This window comes from Gouania willdenowi, chromosome 5 (genome assembly GCF_900634775.1).
Source record: "Gouania willdenowi chromosome 5, fGouWil2.1, whole genome shotgun sequence".
In the NCBI taxonomy this organism is placed as follows: domain Eukaryota; kingdom Metazoa; phylum Chordata; class Actinopteri; order Blenniiformes; family Gobiesocidae; genus Gouania; species Gouania willdenowi.
This window is the reverse complement of record NC_041048.1, coordinates 4,606,386-4,624,670: the sequence shown is the minus strand read 5'-3', so window position 1 is coordinate 4,624,670 and position 18,285 is coordinate 4,606,386. Positions and strand designations below refer to the sequence as shown.

Sequence of the window (18,285 nt, the reverse complement as noted above, 5' to 3'; positions counted from 1 at the left end):
CCAAGCATCCGTCTTTACCTGTCCCACAGGCCCTTCTCCCATATGCTATAATCACTGCCTAATGTTGGAATCACTCATTTTGTGTGGATTTTAAGGCAAAATCCTGAATTACTTTTAGATTTATAGCAAAAAAAATCATATCAGAAATTTAGACCCCTCATGCTTGACTGCTTCACGTCTGTTTTGTTTTAGGAAGAAAAAAGATTCGAAAATTTTCCCACCACCAATTAAGATTTTAACGAGTTGTTTATCTAGTCAATCATTTAACAGACAAGGCACAGATTTCTATCGGAAATGTTAAGAAGGAAACTTCTGCACTTACCTCATTGTCTGATGTATTTAGATCTCAAGACAAGCCCCCAACTGTTTTTGGAAGGAATGAGACGGAGTCAAGTTTTAGGGTTGCCGGTCAGATGTGGACACGGGGTTTGTTTGGTCAAAGGGTTTTGGAAGCAGACCGGTCTGGGATTCAATGGTTTTAGTGTGTGTCCCAATGAATCTGTAGTTGTTCTGTGCTCTCAGGGTTTGTATGTTGCTGATAGTATAGCCATAACAATGACAGAGTCTCTGAGAAGAGACCTTAGTAAATGCTGCCAGTGCGATGGTATCTGGCCTGCTTAGGGCAGTTTGACCAGAACTGACCTGGAGAGATCTGCAATCACATATCAATAATCTGTAGCACACAATAAAACATCTTATTCAGATTTATCACTTGTTGGCTTTATTTAATTGGCCTACTGGAATTGTCCTTTTCCCCTACATTTTGCCAAATTTTTTTTGCCCTTTTTCATTATTGTTTACCACATTTTGCTGATTCAAGCTATCTTTTGCCATTACATGCCACCTGTTTTCTTATTTTTGTAAATTATTTTGCCACTCTTGACTGCTTTTGGCCTATTTTACTTTTCACTCTTCTTTTGTCACCTTTTTTTTGCCACTGGTTACTAATTTTTTGTCACTTTACTTACACTTTACTCATTGCTGTGAACTCTGTTTACCTTCTCGGAATGGCGGCTTTGTCAAATGGCTGGCTGTGATTGGCTTGATCACCAATCAATCCAACTAGGCCAATACATTTTCAACAATGAATCCCTCTGTAAAAAGTGAGGGGGATGAATTTTTGTTTTCATGAAAGTGAGGGTGTTGCATCCCCCACGGGTGAGATGCGCCTGCCCCAGTGGGTACCCGTATCCCACTTTGGGAACCTAGGGTCTGTTTCATATTGTGAACTCAGTGTATCATCCCACCTCTACAAATATACGTGTGTTGGTACATGTGATATATAGATATCATGTAGTAGAAAACACATACAAGCGTAACGCTGAGTCTTGAAATTTAAACCCGCTACAAAATGTTTTGCTACCCTGCTAACTCCACAGATAGGGTAAGGGTAAGGATAGCATAATTTGAATTTCCATTCAACAACAGCAGACATGAAAAAGCTGTTCAACGTTTATTTTGTACACAACCTTAATAAATATAGCACCATACAGAGGGAACATGTTTGAACAGCAGTCTAATGAATAAGTTTTAATGTCTGATTTGAAAATTGTGCCCAGTTATACCAGTCATTTACAGCCCTCCAAAAGACACATTGTATTTTTTGTTAATCTGTGTGATCCAAATTGTATGTGTGACTTCTAAGCAAATGCAGAACACCCTGTTAGATAAACATTCACAGAGATGCAAGGTTTCAAAGTGACTTATTGCACCAAATATTGCAGCTTGAAGTGAAAATTGTACAATAATATAATATTTCTGAGTTTTGTTGTTGTTGTTGAAAAAGCTTATGAGGATGTCAACATATTTGTCAAGTATTATGCAACTTATAAAGTGACCAGCAGGGGGCATCCCATTCCTATAAATGCTTGCATGCTACCAGGAGAGAGCAAGGCTCAGCTCATCTGCTAAAAACATTTCCCTGTGCACTAGCTGATACATATATTTTAATCTTCTTTTGCCCCTGAATGAAAACTGTTTCATTTGAATCAATAAAACGTGAGCTAGAGATTCTGATATACTTCACTACATTTAAAACATTTGAATTGTGTGAACAGGTGTAATTTTTCCCAGTGTTCGTTCTTCTCTCTACTTTCTGAAGTTCCCGAGCTGAACGCCCCTTCGCCCAGTTACACAGCGAAATGTGGCAGGCTGGATGTTCCAGTATTTCACTGGGTTGGCGAACAGACTGATGCCTGTGTACAGGTTCTTCTTGGCATAGGGCGTTAGAGGGCAAAAGTCGTTGACTCCCACGCTGCTGATTTTGTTGCCATGAAGGTAAATCACCTAAAGGCACAGAAAGAGTTTGAGGAATCATTTCTCATGCTTTTTCACTGATGTTTGTTTTAACATTTTGTAACATGTAAGGCCATCCTGGGCCACATACATCTGGCAGAAAGATCTCTAACGGTAGAGAAAAGCCCTAAATACCTTAATGAATAGAAAATCAAAGAAATCAGGTAAAGACTATACCGGAATCAACAAATTCAAGTCACATTTGTCTGAATATGGTGGCTGCTCACAATGGATTGTATTTTAAGGTATGAAATCATGCAAAAAAATACATCAAATGTGTAGCAAAAAAAGAAAAAAACACCACCCAGGTTTGCACCAATTTCCCGATTACCTCCTAAGGTGTGCTTGAGAACAATGAGTACTTGTTCTTTGTAATGTCTTGGATTTAAATTAGGAACTAAATAAAAACACATGATACATTACCAGAGCCCACACAGACAAACTTATAAATACAAACCAAAAGACAGGATTAACCATTGAACCAAAACACTCAGAACACCCCAAGTCTTAACGAGATATCTCACCAACTCTAAAAGCTTCCTTAGTTTTATCTAGTGTTGAAACTTTATATTGAGGGCATTTTAAGCCACTGTTGCATGAATGTTTCATTGTCTTTCTCTATGTTTGGTTGTAGTGAAGGCAATCAGACACAAACAGTAGTATTTCCTGAAATGTGTTGCTTTCCCTTTGTAGACAAGATAACGATCAGGAAGCTCTTGATCTTGCAGGATTTGGGTAAACTTGTTTTTCACCTGAAGGTAGCGCAGAGCGTTGAGACTCGGTGGGACCTTTTTAAGGCGGTTATGCTCCAAGTGAATCTCTCGGATTCTTGGGGTGCTGACGAAGCTGCCGTTTTCTACAAACTTAATCTGGTTGAAACCAAGTCCCAGCCTACAGAAAGAGAAATAGGCAAAAAGAATCAAATTTATTTTGTGTAGCGCATTTCATACACAAGGTAACACAATGTCAGTAGAGGGTGTTACTATATGAATTCAAACATTTTTGCTACAAAGAAGTAACTCCAAGCCCGTTGTAATAGAGTTTATGTAAAGAATTAGTCATTTTGTCATTAGAGGGATCAGATTCTGTTACGATTTACAATTAGTTTAACCCTGGAAAGCCGGGGCCATTTAAGTTTTTTTTTTGTGAAAAAAATGAATAATTGAAAACACTTTAAGAGAAAAGGAAATTTTAGACATGTTTTACAATTATTGTTTTTTTCAGGGTAGTGTGTTGGAGCTGTACCTTTGCAGGTTTTTATATCTTATGAAGTCTTCTACTTCCACTTTAGCAATCTTATTGTAGTCCAGACTTAACTCTGTTATGGAGGATGGGAGGTCTTGAAAAAGCAGAAGAGCAAATTTAGTAATTGTACCAAGCACAATAGAACACATGCGCCAATGAAAATGTCACATTAACCTAGAGGGTGTGTAAATATCTTCTTTATTTAAACAGCTTGTTCTTGGTGAGTGTCCTACCTTTGGGCACTGCAGTTAGTTTAGCCTCTGCCATACCGACATAAAGAGTTGATACGTCATTAAATGCTCCAAGTTCAATTCCACTGTTGGCCAAAGGGTTGGCACCCAGCTCTGTATGAAAAGACAAGGTATTAAAAAGATTAGTGACTTAAGTAATGGATAGGCTCAGGAATCCTATCCCCAAAAATGAGGGATTAAATGACGATTGACGGATGGAGGATGGATGTACTGTTGCATGGAGTAGATGAGCTAAAACCTTATCTTACCCAGCACGTGAAGTTTTTGGAGGCCTTTGAAGGCGTTTTTCTGAATTCGATTGATCTGGTTTTCGTGGAAACGCAGCTCGATGACGTTGGGCGGCAGATTTGCCGGGATCTCCGTCAGCAGGTTATAGGACAAATACAGAAGTCTTAGGTTGTCCATATTTCTAAAGGCCTTGGGATGAATCTTCGAGATCTTATTGTTGATCAGAAACAGACCCTGTTTAAGAAAGCAATATTCTTTATTAAAATTCAGACAAAAATGTAGGCATCTTTCACCGTAAAGAAACTTAAGTGTTGTATTAGTACACAAAAAAACATTTAAAATATCTTAGTCTAATAACAGTTGAGTGATTATATTCCATGATTATAACAGGAGCTTTGCTTCACTATCTCTCAACTAGAAGGTGTTGTGTTAAACATTTGCCTACTCTTGAGTTGGTATGGGTTTCTTTTGGGTACTTTGAGTGTGTGATTGCTTGCTTAATTGTAGTTAGTTGTAGAAAGATAAATACCGAGTTTGCTTGCTATTGTCTGTTTTCACCCTGTGAAAGACAAACCATCTTTGGTCCAGGCTGAAGCACCTTTCTTAAATGGTAACTCTTAATCTGATATAACTCTTAATCGTATGAAGCTTCTAGGATTGTTTCCTGGAACGAATCAACTCGACTTTTCTTTGTGGAATTTGTATTTTTCTTATTTGTACTTGAACAACTACATTCAAACCTAAATATTTTCAGGTGTGTACTTTCTTTACCACTGAGAGGGTTTCAACAGCTAACTATAATGCTGTTATTCTCTGATGCTATCCCAAGAATGAGGCCTCAGTGTTGTTCATTTGCAGCGGAGAAAATTGCAGCTTGATCAAAGTTGGGGCTTCTCCTCAGCTGGATGTTTAATCAAGTCAAGCTGTGGTCTTGGACGCCTATCAAAGTGCTGTTTCTTACTATCTTGTAACAATAACAGCAACAAGATGCTGATCACTTGTGTCCTGAGGCTCAGAAAGCATTGATTTTACATCCTGGGTGGAGTTATTGCTGCTTTCACGTTTTCAGACATCCAGTGTGGATGTTTAAGTCTACAGGGATCTCAGAAAACACTGGCAGGTGAACACGTGACTGGATTAAATGATGAAAATGATTTTGATCTTCCCACACAGGATAGGCAATGTTTGTGGGGTGCCATGCAATGGACTGGCTTACAGCCCAGGGTTTAACCTACCCTGGGTGTAACCTACCCTGTTGTAATCTGGAATGGGCTACAGCAGAACCCTGGGATTTAATCAAGAAAAAGCAGGTCTCGAAGATAAATTATTGAAGGACTGAGTGACAATGACAGGTAATACTTTTTTGTGCGTTCAAAGATGATCAACATCTGAAGCTGTGCTTGACCTGTTTTTGTTTAGTAACTTTGTAAGGGGAGTGGTGGCCTAGTGGTTAAGGACGCTGGGCTTGTAATCGGAGGGTTGCCTGCTCCACAGGCGCTGCAAAAATGGCTGCCCACTGCTCCTCAGGGATGGGTTAAATGCAGAGGACAAATTCCATGTATGTAATAACATTACATGGCCAATTAAAGGCAAAAGCCCTGATTTAATCTTTAATCTTGTAATAAAACACCCATGCAAGACATATCAAATACTGTGGCTGTCTGCAGTGCTTAGACTTGAACCTTCCCTGCAGTCCGGCTGAAGATTCTGGAAATGGAGATTTATTTTGCTCTCTCAGTTTTTACCACATGGATTAAATACCAGATGTGCCTCTACAATAAAGGCTCGTGGTGCTCATTAGTAAAGCATGATTGAGTTTGTTTGATGTGTTTTCCTTACATAAAGCTTGCTGAGGCCTTTAAAGTCGCCCTCCTTAATGTCAGTGATGTCATTGTTTTGCAGATCAATGATGACTGTGTCCTCAGGAATCTTCTCAGGAATGGAAATCAGACCTGTTGGTAGAAAACCATAAATTCTGCTTAAAGACAAAGCTTTGTCAAAAAAAGAGAAAGGTTTGTAGGTTTTGTAAAAGCCCTGACAATTACAGATTATTTGGAGAAGCTGACAAGCTGTCAGATTTCTAGACTGCGGTCCAATAAATGGATTTATTATTTAATCAAGGTTTGTTCTGCTGAATTCAGGACATGTGTGAATTACAGCTGTAATTTGCAGTTGAAAGTAAGCAAAGCACTAGAAAGTTCCGACAAGTTAACATCTTTCAAAGTATCAGGCATATTTATATTAAATTACAGTAATATCTGAATCTCATTGAGCAGTAGAAGTCACATGGTTTAACGTTTCCATCTTAGTTTCCATCTTAGTTCATAGATTATTATTTAATCTAACCAGTTTTAGTTGTTTTGTTTGTTGTGATGTTATCCAGTTTATTACTTATTTACCAGAAACTGCCATGTGAAGTGAAATTATGCAATACTATGTGTGTTTAAATTTGAACACTACAGTGCTATTTACAGGCCTGAAATTAATCTACAACATGGTAGTCTTTGTTTTTTAAAGTGATAGATTAGTTGAGTAATAGTTCATTCTGAATGATAAAGGCAAATTTTAAAGGAGTGTTGAATTTTTAAGTCCATGACCTAGTGAGGGTGAAGGTATGCCTTTAGTGTTGTCTAATCTGTAGTCTCTTGAACTTTGGTGACAGCACTGTAACAAATGTCAAAACTTAAAGGCAGGGTATGTGATTTTGGAAAGCTGTCATGATTTTGAATGTAGCTTCCACGACGGCTCCGCCTTTGCCCCTCTACCTCCTCCCCTCTGTGCTCCGTCTCATTCACATGCACGAGCACCGCTGCTCCAGAAGCGGACCTCAGCTCATCGCTTGTAATGTGTCGAAACTTCATCATCTCATGTCTCATTCAGCAGTAAGTAAACACTAAACTTTATCTTACGTATGAGACCAAAAACTCAGTTTTAAGTCCGTCACCGGTGACACGATTTGAATGTATGCTCGTGCACGCGAGGGGTCGAGAACAAGCAGGGAGACAGGGAGACATGATTGGTTAAAAAAACGAACCGTCTTTATTCATTGGTCGAAGTTTTTACAGGTTTACAGCTGCTACAAATGACAGATTTTCTTCGTTCCTTTTTCAGAGCACATAAGATCTTAATTTTTCTCAGGACATAAAGAAAATTCCAACTAAAAACTTAAAAAGTGCATCTGGAGAAAATTACCTACCCTACCTTTAACAGTAGAATGTTGTGGTCAGGTAGTTTTCTTGGATGGATAATTAACCTAAAATACAGGTAAGTAATCTACATTATCTTGTTTCATTGTAAAGCCTATGTGTACACAGTGTCAGTAAAAGAGCTCTTGGACTATTTCTGTTATTTTTTGGCCAGTAAAGAGTCACAGAAAAAAAAGCTAGTAAAAATATCAGACATGTGGCCTCCAGCGGTGAGTTTTAAGCATTCAAATTTTACACATTTTCCTCACCTTGATCTGAGCACTGGACGACTCGAGGTGAGCACCGACAGTTTGCTGGGCAGTTCTCATCTTTATCATCATAATTGTCATCATCATCATCATCATTGTCGTCGTCATCGTCATCATCGTCTGAATCCGCCATCATGATGTCATAGTTTTTCATGAAGTCCATTACGTCGATTGGTTGGTAGGGCTTGGCTTTGCCCAAAGCCAATAGGCAGAGCAAGAGGAAGGCTTTCATAATTGTTTTATGTTGGCCAAGAAGCTTCCAGAAGAAACTGACTTACAACAAACAAGATTGGACAGTGCATTATGATTAAGCTTGTATAAAACATGGGACATCATTGAAATTTATGGAGAATGTATTAGCCATTGCATTAAAAAAGACATCAAATATTGTTTCAAAATGTAAAAACTGAACAGATCAACCATTTTTATAGCTGTTTTGACTGATTCCATCCCTCTGACCTGTTGTGTTCTTGCATTCTTTTGTATTAACCCTGACTGAAGCAAAAATCAGCCACTGAGACTGAATTAGCTGTTTGTTTCTCGTTGACAAAGTTTTATTTCCATCGCTGCTTGTGTTAAATGTGGAAATGTTGGGTTTAAAAAAATAATGCTTTGAGTGATATGAAATAAATGTGTGAAAGTGTTTGCCCTGTAATAGACCTGTCGAGGGTTTACCCTGCATTGTGCCAAATTTAGACTGGTATCTGCTGCAATAGACTTGACTAGGAAAGAAGGAAGGATGGAATTGATTAATTCTTGGATAAAATTCTAAGACAGTGCAGGTGTAATAGGGTCTAGTTTCTTAAGTTAAATACTTTTTTGTTGGAAACAAACAATTGTAAGGGCTCCAATTTTGAGTGATCGTTAACTTAAATAACCTCATTAAGCATATTTGGCATGATTTTGGGAAGTTTAAAAGCCAGTAATGAAAGCTGATGAAATGGAAACAAAATCAAAAATGATAAACTGATGGGTGAACTGCCAAGTGGAATTGGGGAGATTTCAAAATGGAAAATTGGAGCCTCTACAAATGGTTCTATGTGCTACAGACCAGAAAATTATGAATACTTGTGCAAAACCAAATAACAACACTATATTTTCCATTGGTAAACAACACAGATAGCATATATTTTATATAATAAGATGGCGTTAACACAACGACCATTACCTTTATAAGTAGTATGTAACTCCTGGCTGAACTGAAACTCATGTGTGACTAATACAAATGGTATTCACAAGCTCCATCTCTAGTCATGTTTTTTCTAGATACAATTCTTAGGCCAGAAAAGACAATCTTAGCTCTTTGCTAGTAACCAGTGGGAACAGGCGAAGATGGTTAAACGGGAAAGTGTAAAGTGAAACGGACGTGATGCAGAAATGGGTAAACCCTGAAACTGAAATTAGGACATTTTGAAACAGAAAATCGGAGGCCCTATTAAAGATGAATCGTGAGTGACTGTTGTATCTGCTTCTGGAGCTTCCGGTGGCTGCACATCCATATGATCTACATAGGAAAAATCGGCTCTAGTTAAACAGGAACTCTACATGGTCAATAAAACGTGACCTTTTTCCTTCAGTATGTTGTTTTTAGTATTGGACTTTGGCGTTTCCACTGCATGCTGAATTGAGACTAAATTGTTCAAAGCATCAATGGTGAAAGGTAACGCGGATGACTTGAGATCACTTTCAGAAGTGCTGCTTTTTTCCGCCGTTCTCTTTTCCCAAAGGTCTGAAAGCCTCATTTGGAAGTAAGTCAGTGATGCCAGGATAAATGTTTCTCCTGCTTATACCTATTCACGAGCATTTCATCATCCTGTAATATAGTCGCAGCTGGAGAGAGTAGTTTTGCATGCAGCTATTCGTGGTGAGTGCTGACTTCTTCCCTTGGATATGCAGTAAACCCACAAATATGTGGTCGTGGTGGTGGTCGACCATCCTGCTGCGACAGCAAACACAGCCCAGCACAGACCCTTCCTCTGCACCCAGAGAGCCTAGCAGTCCCCATGTGTTTACCATAAAGAACTGTTTTCATCTTTGTTTGAAACCCGGGCCACCATTTGGTGAGGATTTTTCTGTTGTTTCACTTTGTTGTAAACAACCAAAGCCAGGCTTAACATTAAAAGGCTTTACTTCTCATTACTTAGATATTTACATTCAAACGACCCTTCTGAAGTGGTCTGCATTTTATAAAACAGAGGTCTTCCGATCATTAACGTCTAAGTTATATTTGTATGACATGACTCATACATATCTACACTAGATGACAATTTTCAGATCCTCAAAGCAAGTTCAGACTGAACCATGCCTTTAGACAAAAATGACAAATCTGAGTTTTACTGTTTTGCTTCAGTAGAATTATGGCTTGTCATTAAGGGAAACACCCTTACACTGAAAGGGTCCTATAGTACACTTAAAACAGAACGACAAAAGTACTTGTAATACAGGTGAAGCAGAACACAACAAGCAGGGCTGCTGCTATCGAATATTTTGGTAATTAAGTATTTTGTCGATTAATCGAGTAATTAACAGAAAGTAAGACCAATCATTTATAAATACACACCAATTTGTTTTCTTTTCAGGAAAAAACAATTATTTATTACCTAATTATTGTGTAAAGAAGAAAAAACACAAGCATATTTGTCAAAAAGATTCCACTACATGTGGTGACTGTCAACCTAAGACGACGAATAAATGTTTTTTTTAATTAACCAAAAGAAATTTACGTTTCATGTTTTTGTAATGAAGGTATTCTCGTGGTTTTCTGAATTAAATATCGTTTGATAATAATGGGTGGGTATTATTATCAATAATAATTTTTGTTCACGTGCTTAGGAAACATCTAATTGGGTGTGTTAACAAAAAATACAAACAGAACAGTTTTGGATGATAATAGCTTCAGAAATGTTTAATTTTCCTTATATGTATTTTTTATATACGTTAAATGCTTCGTTTGCTTTGAATGCAAATCAGAATAAAACATGTTTTCCATCAAGTTCTTGGATCAGTGCTTAGTAAATATTGACTGACTGGTGGTTTGTGATTTTGGTTTGATTGCAAACAAGTAGCAAATAAATGCCAAGCAAAACACTATTTCCAGACTGTCGGGATGTCAGGTTTTATAACTGTTTATTACACGTTAAAGCTGTAACAAAAAGACTGTTGAGAAGATTTGTAAAACACCTGACCTTAACACTACCCACATTTTATTGAAACAAAAAAACAGGACAAATGTCATCACCTAAAACTGGATATGTGTGAATAATGATAAAGGATGTGTCCTACCTTAGCCGTCAGGTGTGTTTCTGTCCTGATTTAAACCACACACAAGCAGAGCAGCCACACAATCCAGCTGGAAGACCTGGACTCAGTACATTCCCTGTGAAAGACAAACAGCATCACTCCTTCTCTTCAGAAAAAAAGAAAAAGAAACAGCCCAGGACAACCCCACTGATGGAAAAACTGTTCAAGGGAGAGGTTCAGTTTCAGGAAGGAGCTCACTTAGAGGGAACCTTGCATCTGCATGTCTAGCAGTGAACAGGAATTGTAGAGATCATTAGTCATGTGTTCATCAGAAGCTTTGAAGCGATGCCAGGATGGTTACATTCACACTTATGCATTCATATGTTTCTATATAATGTAAACACTTCCCTTGATCACCAAGTTCTGCAGACACTGACTCAAACCAGGAACTGTGGTTGCTGTTTGTGATTCTCTGAGGGGAACATGAACAGGATAGAAGGGGAGCCTCCCAGGGTGTGTTTGGATGAGGCATCTGTCTAGAAACTGAAAGAAAGAAAAAAGCGAACCACTTGAAACCTCTGTGGTGTAGCTGTATTTGTTCAAATGCTGTGGTTACATGAAGGGGAAGCATAATATAAAACTTGTATGTTAGCAGAATTAAAGCAAACACCGTGGTTGTTAGAGGTTATATGATAACCTGTTCAAGGTGTACTTTGATTGGCTGCAGTATTTACAATCTCAGACTGGGTGTGAGGTCATCACCAACAAAAGCTACTACTTTTCTATTTAATTAAATCATTTTTTTGTTTTTGTTTTTGGAGTGTGTATGTTTTTGACATGAAGAAACCTAGAAAAGACCCGTAAAATTGTTTTAAAAAAAAACTATTTTAATTGATTCTAAAACCGATCTAAAATGATTATCTGTTAAATTTGAGATTTACTTTTTTAAATTCGACTGATGGCCAAGATATGTTAAGAAAGAGGCTGACCTGAAGTTTCTGGTGGGTGTGTTGGAGAAGATGTTTGTTGAGTTACAGTGAAGCAGGATAGTGGATGACCTTAAATATTCAGGTTGCATTCACACCGGTTTAGTTAGAGGACAGATGATAATTTTACCACTTTGGTTTGGCTTGATTTGTGTTCAGAGCGCAACTTCTGATCCGCTCCAAACAACCTCTGGTGAAGTTACATCAGCTAACCGCTTGTTGACGGCGTTACTGGAGTAGAGACTTTTCTAGGCAGAGAAACAGAAACCTGACGCAGAGGCTCTCAACTATGGTTCAAAGCGAATGCTTAAGAGTTCACAGAAACGTATTCCTTCTCCGTTTGTTCTTTCACAACACTCAAGAATGGAGCAGCAACAAGTTGCTGTGCTTTTGGTAGTTTTAAAGCTCCGTTTTACGCCATTGCTGGCTATGCTTATCACCCACAATGCCCTGCGCTCTACGTCATCGCTGATACTTCCTGTGTTTGATCCGCTCCGAGACCGACCAAAATAATCGCTTGATTCTCCTCCCTTTGATCCGCTCTAGACTTTGTTTACGTATTCACACCGACCAAACGAGGCGGACTAGCCAAACAAACAAATCCTAGAGCTTTTTTACCGCTCTAGGATCCATCGGTGTGAATACATAAGACAAGCAGAAAATTAAAGTTTTAGGAATAGGAATTAAGACCATTAATTGGGATTTTTTTTTTGGTGTGTATTACAAGATGAATCACCCAGATTCCGGACATTAAGGAACTCAATAAATTCAGATGTATGGAAAATGAATGTCCTTTAAGTTTTAGTTGTAAGAACATATAATATCAAACAGTCCCTACTTATCCTTAGTTTGAAAATTTTAATGAACTCGATCCCTGGTTGGGAACCTTATTTCGGAGAAGTTCATGTTAAACCAGTTAACAAGATGACCTTGTATGATGTCTACTACATGCTAGAGGATTTATACGGGTATGGAATATATATCTTGTTATGGGAAGCTGGAATCTGTTAACAGAGAGAAGACTATCTGGGATGACTTGCCATGCCTGCAACTTGACTCGAGAATGGTGAACCTTATGTTAGTTATGCCTACTGGCTACCAGTAATTGCTAATGCCCTTTGAAACTGGGTTGATTTGCTACTCAAAGAGCTCAAAGGACCGACGAGTATATGAACTGGGTTAATGTTACATTTAGTGACATTTTAATTATGAATTTTCTATTGGGATTTTGTACGCTGTGAGGCATGTTGCTAATGTAAACATTTAATTAAACTTTCTCTCTGCATGATGGGTCTTAATGAGGCACAACAGGAAATCCTTCAGCTTTATATTCATGGCAGGAATGAGAAATACCTCCCAGGAATGGAAAAGCTAACATGAGGGTGCTCCCTTTGGATTTTAGAAGTTACACAACTTCTTTTTCCATTCATTGTTGGTATTTTTTGCTGAGTTGAGCTGGAACTGAACAACTCGTGGCTATGCCAGACCGTCCAAATATGTCCTGGTTTGGACCACAGTGGGATGGGGTCTGTATTCTATACTGCATCTCTACTCAGTGTGACAGTCATATTTTCCAAATCATACAAATCCCATTATAGGATCATCTAATCATCAAAAAGCCAACAGGCCACTTTCATATCATTGAGCTGTTTTTCTATATCAACATTATTGCTATATCTATCTAGCACCAGGTTGTTTTTATTGATTTAATTTGATTTAGGTTTTTTCTGTTGTTAGGGTTTCTAATTAGTGCCTTGATATAAGTGTGTATCTGCCGCCATTTGTCCCTGCTAATCTTGAGATGGGCTATAGTAAAGAAAAGTAAGAACTATGCCTTTAGGATGCTTGAATAAGCAAATTTGAGCTTAAATTAACCACAAACAGTACAGATAAGAATTTTCTATGGAGCCCCAGACATGACATGGTAAAAAAAAAAATGTGGCCACAAAATGCTAATTTGTATCCTATGTGAGTGCTCTGGGAACCCTCTTCTAGCCATACCAGTCAAACTATGAACTATTGTTTGAATGAAACCCACATCAAACCTTCTTCTGTGTCTGCCTGGCCTCTGGGTCCTACTGCCTGTTTTGCCTGGTCGTGATCCTACACGATTGAGAAAGAAAATGAAGCAGCAACCACTGCATTAACCACTCAGCCAACGGGGTAGTTGTAGAAATATATACATTTTAAGATACAATAAAAACACAGGGTTGACAAAGAGCAAAAACACGTAACTTCCTGTTTACAACAGTCGTGGTATTAGTATTTCATGGCCCCAATTTATTCTTTTTTTATTGTGTCATATCTGGGGTGCCGTAGTTTTCAGGCTGAATAGGTTTAGCTAAAGATATGAATTCAAAGATGGACAAATTAAATCTCATACAGCAGCATGTAAGAAACAGCAATCTAAAGCAGAGGACTCCAACTACCGGGCCGCAAACTGTACTTTTTTTGTGGACTGTTTAGTATCGGCCCCGCAAGGGAAGACTATACAGTTGGATATGTATTTCATTGTCATGAGTTTTCCGGGTATATATTTTTTTCACTCCTGCTTTTAAAAGGTCAACATGAGGCAAAAGCGTGCGTGCAGCACTTTGGTTTACCAGGCTGCAGAAAAGTTGCTTGGTATGGGTCGGCAATGCACAAAAGATAGGGAACCACTGGTAAAAAAATAAAGATAAAAGAAAAACCTGGTGGTTAATTTTGTACAGAAACTAATCTTGGTCACAAGTAGCTCTGATGCTAATTAACTTGCTAGATTTGCAAGTAAAAACCCTCGACAGCTAATATGGATAAAGCATGCCTTTCATTTAAAAGTTGATTATTTCACTGGCGTAGCATCATGTTTATGCATATTTGTGGTTGTTTTCTTCTAATAGACAGAACAGCAAAGCACCTTCACCTGCTGTGTGAAGTTAAATATTCATGATTCAGGCCCAGTTTGTTTCCTGCTTACCTACAGTGTGCTGAAACAATTCACTGACATTTAGATACCTTTGTGTTTATGACTAAAACTAAGGATCATTTGTGTTCTATGCTAAAATAAAGTCCTTTTTTGTTATATACAATATGTTCTCCTTTTGCTAGTTTCTGTGCATGTTCTGAGATTAAATACATTGTAAGTCTCATGTGATAGTTTTAAAATCAAATGGTTTTAATTCAGCAACCTCAACAGTTCCAGAAGGGAAATTGGTTTGTGGTATTAAAATAAAACCCTATGGTGTAATCATTTAGAGTTGAATCTGAGAGATGATTTCCTCATGGAAGATGGTCTGCGTTCCTGATGGGAGGTGGTCAGACGCTCTAACAGGATCTCATACTTTCCTACCCTTTAGGCGCCTGTGAAGGCCCCTGCCCGGCTGGAGCTGCTTGAGTTCTTGCTTTCTGAGACTTTCCTCCATCTGTGCCTTTTTCACAGCAGGATCCATTGAGGCAGTTTGCATGGTGGTGATGATGATGCTGTCGCTTTAGTGCCACAGAAATGTCTGGTTTCCAGGAAACCTTTTATGAGCGTTTTAAATTTGTACCTGCGGCAGCCGCTTGTGAACACATCAGGCCAATTCTCACACATGCCTTTACCTCACAGTCCCCTTTGGCAGGCACAACATTTATGGATTTAAAGTACTGAATGTTACTTTCTAGTTGGAGTCGTACAGGTACTTTTCAGTTTTATTAGTAAAGGCAGCTTGATTTGAGAAATGGACTGACGACTTTCCAGGATCTCATCTCTGTTAAGGTATCAATAGGCATAGATGGATTGTTAGATGGATGGATACTCAGTGGTTGTTTGGGTTTCAGGTTTTTTATTTTGAAATCTATACATTTAGAAATGACTTTGTTGCATTTGAGGATTATAATGGGCAAAGGCTTTAAAGCTGCTGGACACAAAAAACAATTATCAGAAAAAACATAGTTTCAGCCTCATAGATCAATAAATCAAAGATAATTTGCTAAAAAAAAAAAGATATAAAATGTTGAAATTGCAGCTCAAAAATTAATTTTCATCTGCACTGTAAACACTGTTATTAATATTTTCAAAAATCATGATTTCTTGTGTTTCTTTGCCAGACAAGGACGACATTGATTCATTTTACTCCAATTTCATTCTAGTTTGTTCCCGGTGTTCTCCCTGACATCACCTCAGATTGTGATATTTTTGTGTAAGCCCCAAAGTAAACATCCACCATTGTTTTTCTGCAACTTCTGCAAGTTTGTCAGAGTTTTTTGTCGTCAAATTCATGAAATGACAGTAAGAATGTAGTAAAAACTCTTTACTGCATCTGACTCCACATCCCACAATGCAATGTAAACAAACTTTAGAGCAGCAATTTTAACCTTTTACACTTTTTTTTTGTGCAAAATAATCTTTAATTAATTGATCTACAAAGCCTATATGTCTTTATCTGATCTAAAAAATCGTCTCCAGCAGCTTTCACCTTCTGTTTTTTTACCTTTGCTCTCTCTTTCATTTTGTCGTTGTTCACGTCCCATAGTTTTATTTGCCAGTCAATGCAGTTTATGTAAAAATATAAATCAATCAATCAATCTTTATTTATAAAAAATGCTTTTTATACATAAACAATGCAGCTCAAAGTGCTTTTACAAAGTTGAAAACACACTCACTCAGACACACAGGTTAAATTAAGTACAATGGTATATGGCACATATAACACACATGACTTGAATCCGTACAAGGTACGTCATCTCTATTATTGGCAGAATTGATCACTGTGGACTAAGGCTAGATTTATTAAGTTAAATTATTTGTAAACGAGTTGATGTTGGAAATGTTATCCTAGTCTTTGCTGGTATGTTCTTTTTGTCCTTTTACCCTTTTTGTCATGTATTAAAAGGTATAAATAAACATGTTCAGTGGTCTGATGAGCTGCCCTTGGCTTACTATGTTTACTAATGGAACTTACCTTCATCTGTAAGACTGGTTTGTGTCTCAACTAAGACATTTTCCACATAAATCCAAGTCGTTCTTATTCATATTAATATTACACACTCTCCTGGTGTGCCTTTATGGGGTCATCTGACTATTGTTATGTCATGTGATTAGAAGCTCAAAGTGATTCCTTAAACAGCTGCTGTTCTTGGAACATTGTAAAGAATCTGACCTTTTCTTCAGGAAAGCTGAACATCTTTGACTCTCAGCTCATCAGAGTGAATGTTTCCAGCTGAGATCTGTTAATATGATGACTGTCTGTGTCTTTAAACTGACCGTGTCAGAATCACTCGTGTCTGCATAAAGCTTCCCTTGATTTCTAACGTGTCTTGCCAGAGCAGAAAGTGAGACGTTTGTGGCTCTCACTGGAAGTGTTTATCTTCCCGTCTGCTTCTGCAGCAAATGATCTAAAACCTCTGAGTTTCAGTGAAAAATATTTTTGAAATGGAGGATAGAAAAGATCTCCACATGTTATCCTCATTCACACAGTATTACTCATCACAGCTCTGTTTCCATTCTGAGGGCTGACGGGCTTAGAGACAAGTTTCGACTGAATGAATGTGTTGTGTGTAACAATGGTTCAGACCTTCCAAATAACATAAGGCATTCATTAACTGTTTTCAAAAAGACTTTATAGCTCTCTGAGAATTATGCATTGCTTTAGGCTTTATGTATTCCCAATCAAGACAGATTTCTTGAGATGCAAAGTCTGCAACAAGTTGGTAGACCAAATATAAGCAATTCATTGTATTTCAAGTAAACATATTACTATTTGTGTCTATTGGCACCCAACAACATTTCCTGTGTGTTTTTTTCTAACTTCAACTGTTCTTTCCGGCATCCGGATTGTTCTGGATGTTCAAAAAAAAAAAAAGCATGAAAATATACCGTAGTACCCTCTCCTACAGAGGTGGGAACAAATCACTGCTTCTCAAGTAAGTCTTGAGTTTTGTTAACAAAACAGTCAAGTCAAGTCAAGGCTTGAGTACATAATGTAACACAGCTAGTGACATTTTACACAGTGTATTCAACTGATACAAACAATGAGTTACTTGAACAGAGAACATATTTGTTGAATAATAGTGAAATTATCTGACATAATGTTTTGATCAAATCAATCCTGCGTCTTTTTAGATTTTACAGTTTTCACAGTTCCTCTGTTAACCAAACAAACAATAATCATACATGGAAGTAGAACAATAAATAATCACAGTATAATTCTTAAATCCAAAGGATATCACTCTTGGAATGATTTTTTTATGCTAGTGCGCACACGTTCCAGCCCAGCTTCTTTTTGATTGGCTGTCAGTTTTTATAAAGGTGGACCTGTCTATCAAACTCCTGTTTGCCTTCTGATGGCATAGCGTCATCCTGCAGGGGTTTGAGCAGTTATATTGCTCGTTAATAATAATTGCATTTTATAAAATATTTTGTCATGGAAGGGTAGGAAGTCAAGTCTTGCTGAGTGAATTGGTGCAAGTTAAGTCACAAGTCATTTTAAGTCTAACTAAAGTTAAGTCCTTCGTGATTTTGTCAAGCCAAGTCTAAAGTCGTCAAATTTGAAAGTCAAGTGCAAGTCATGTAACTGGAGTCCACACCCCTGTTTTTCTATACATGCACTCACTTTGAATTTTCAAA

At 37.8% G+C, this 18,285-nt stretch overlaps 2 protein-coding genes across 4 annotated transcripts in view; one reads left to right on the top strand and one right to left on the bottom strand.

Moving 5' to 3' along the window:
• The window catches only part of cenpp (centromere protein P), a 91,559-nt gene that overhangs the window by 45,319 nt on the left and 27,955 nt on the right, over positions 1 to 18,285 (top strand). The window lies entirely within an intron of this gene.
• On the bottom strand, positions 1,453 to 10,976 carry aspn (asporin (LRR class 1)). 2 transcript variants are annotated; one of them, XM_028446188.1, is made up of 8 exons: positions 10,756 to 10,976; positions 7,474 to 7,746; positions 5,859 to 5,971; positions 4,040 to 4,253; positions 3,774 to 3,884; positions 3,541 to 3,634; positions 3,048 to 3,186; positions 1,453 to 2,286 (listed from the first exon to the last, which is right to left on the bottom strand). In XM_028446188.1, exons 2-8 carry the CDS (start codon positions 7,703 to 7,705, stop codon positions 2,089 to 2,091), a joined length of 1,101 nt encoding a protein of 366 aa, XP_028301989.1. In that variant the 5' UTR covers positions 7,706 to 7,746; positions 10,756 to 10,976; the 3' UTR covers positions 1,453 to 2,088. The 2 variants fall into 2 exon arrangements, with proteins under 2 accessions (XP_028301989.1, XP_028301990.1); XM_028446189.1 differs by having other exon boundaries at positions 7,474 to 7,742.

Bases quoted from the DNA above. Each gene is read 5' to 3' on its own strand.
- aspn (XM_028446188.1), bottom strand. From the start codon at position 7,705: ATGAAAGCCTTCCTCTTGCTCTGCCTATTGGCTTTGGGCAAAGCCAAG. The intron at 3,635-3,773 runs GTAGGACACTCA...TGCTTTTTCAAG, and splicing joins ACTAACTGCAGTGCCCAAAG to ACCTCCCATCCTCCATAACA. The intron at 2,287-3,047 runs GTGAAAAACAAG...CTGTGCCTTTAG, and splicing joins ACGCTCTGCGCTACCTTCAG to GTGATTTACCTTCATGGCAA.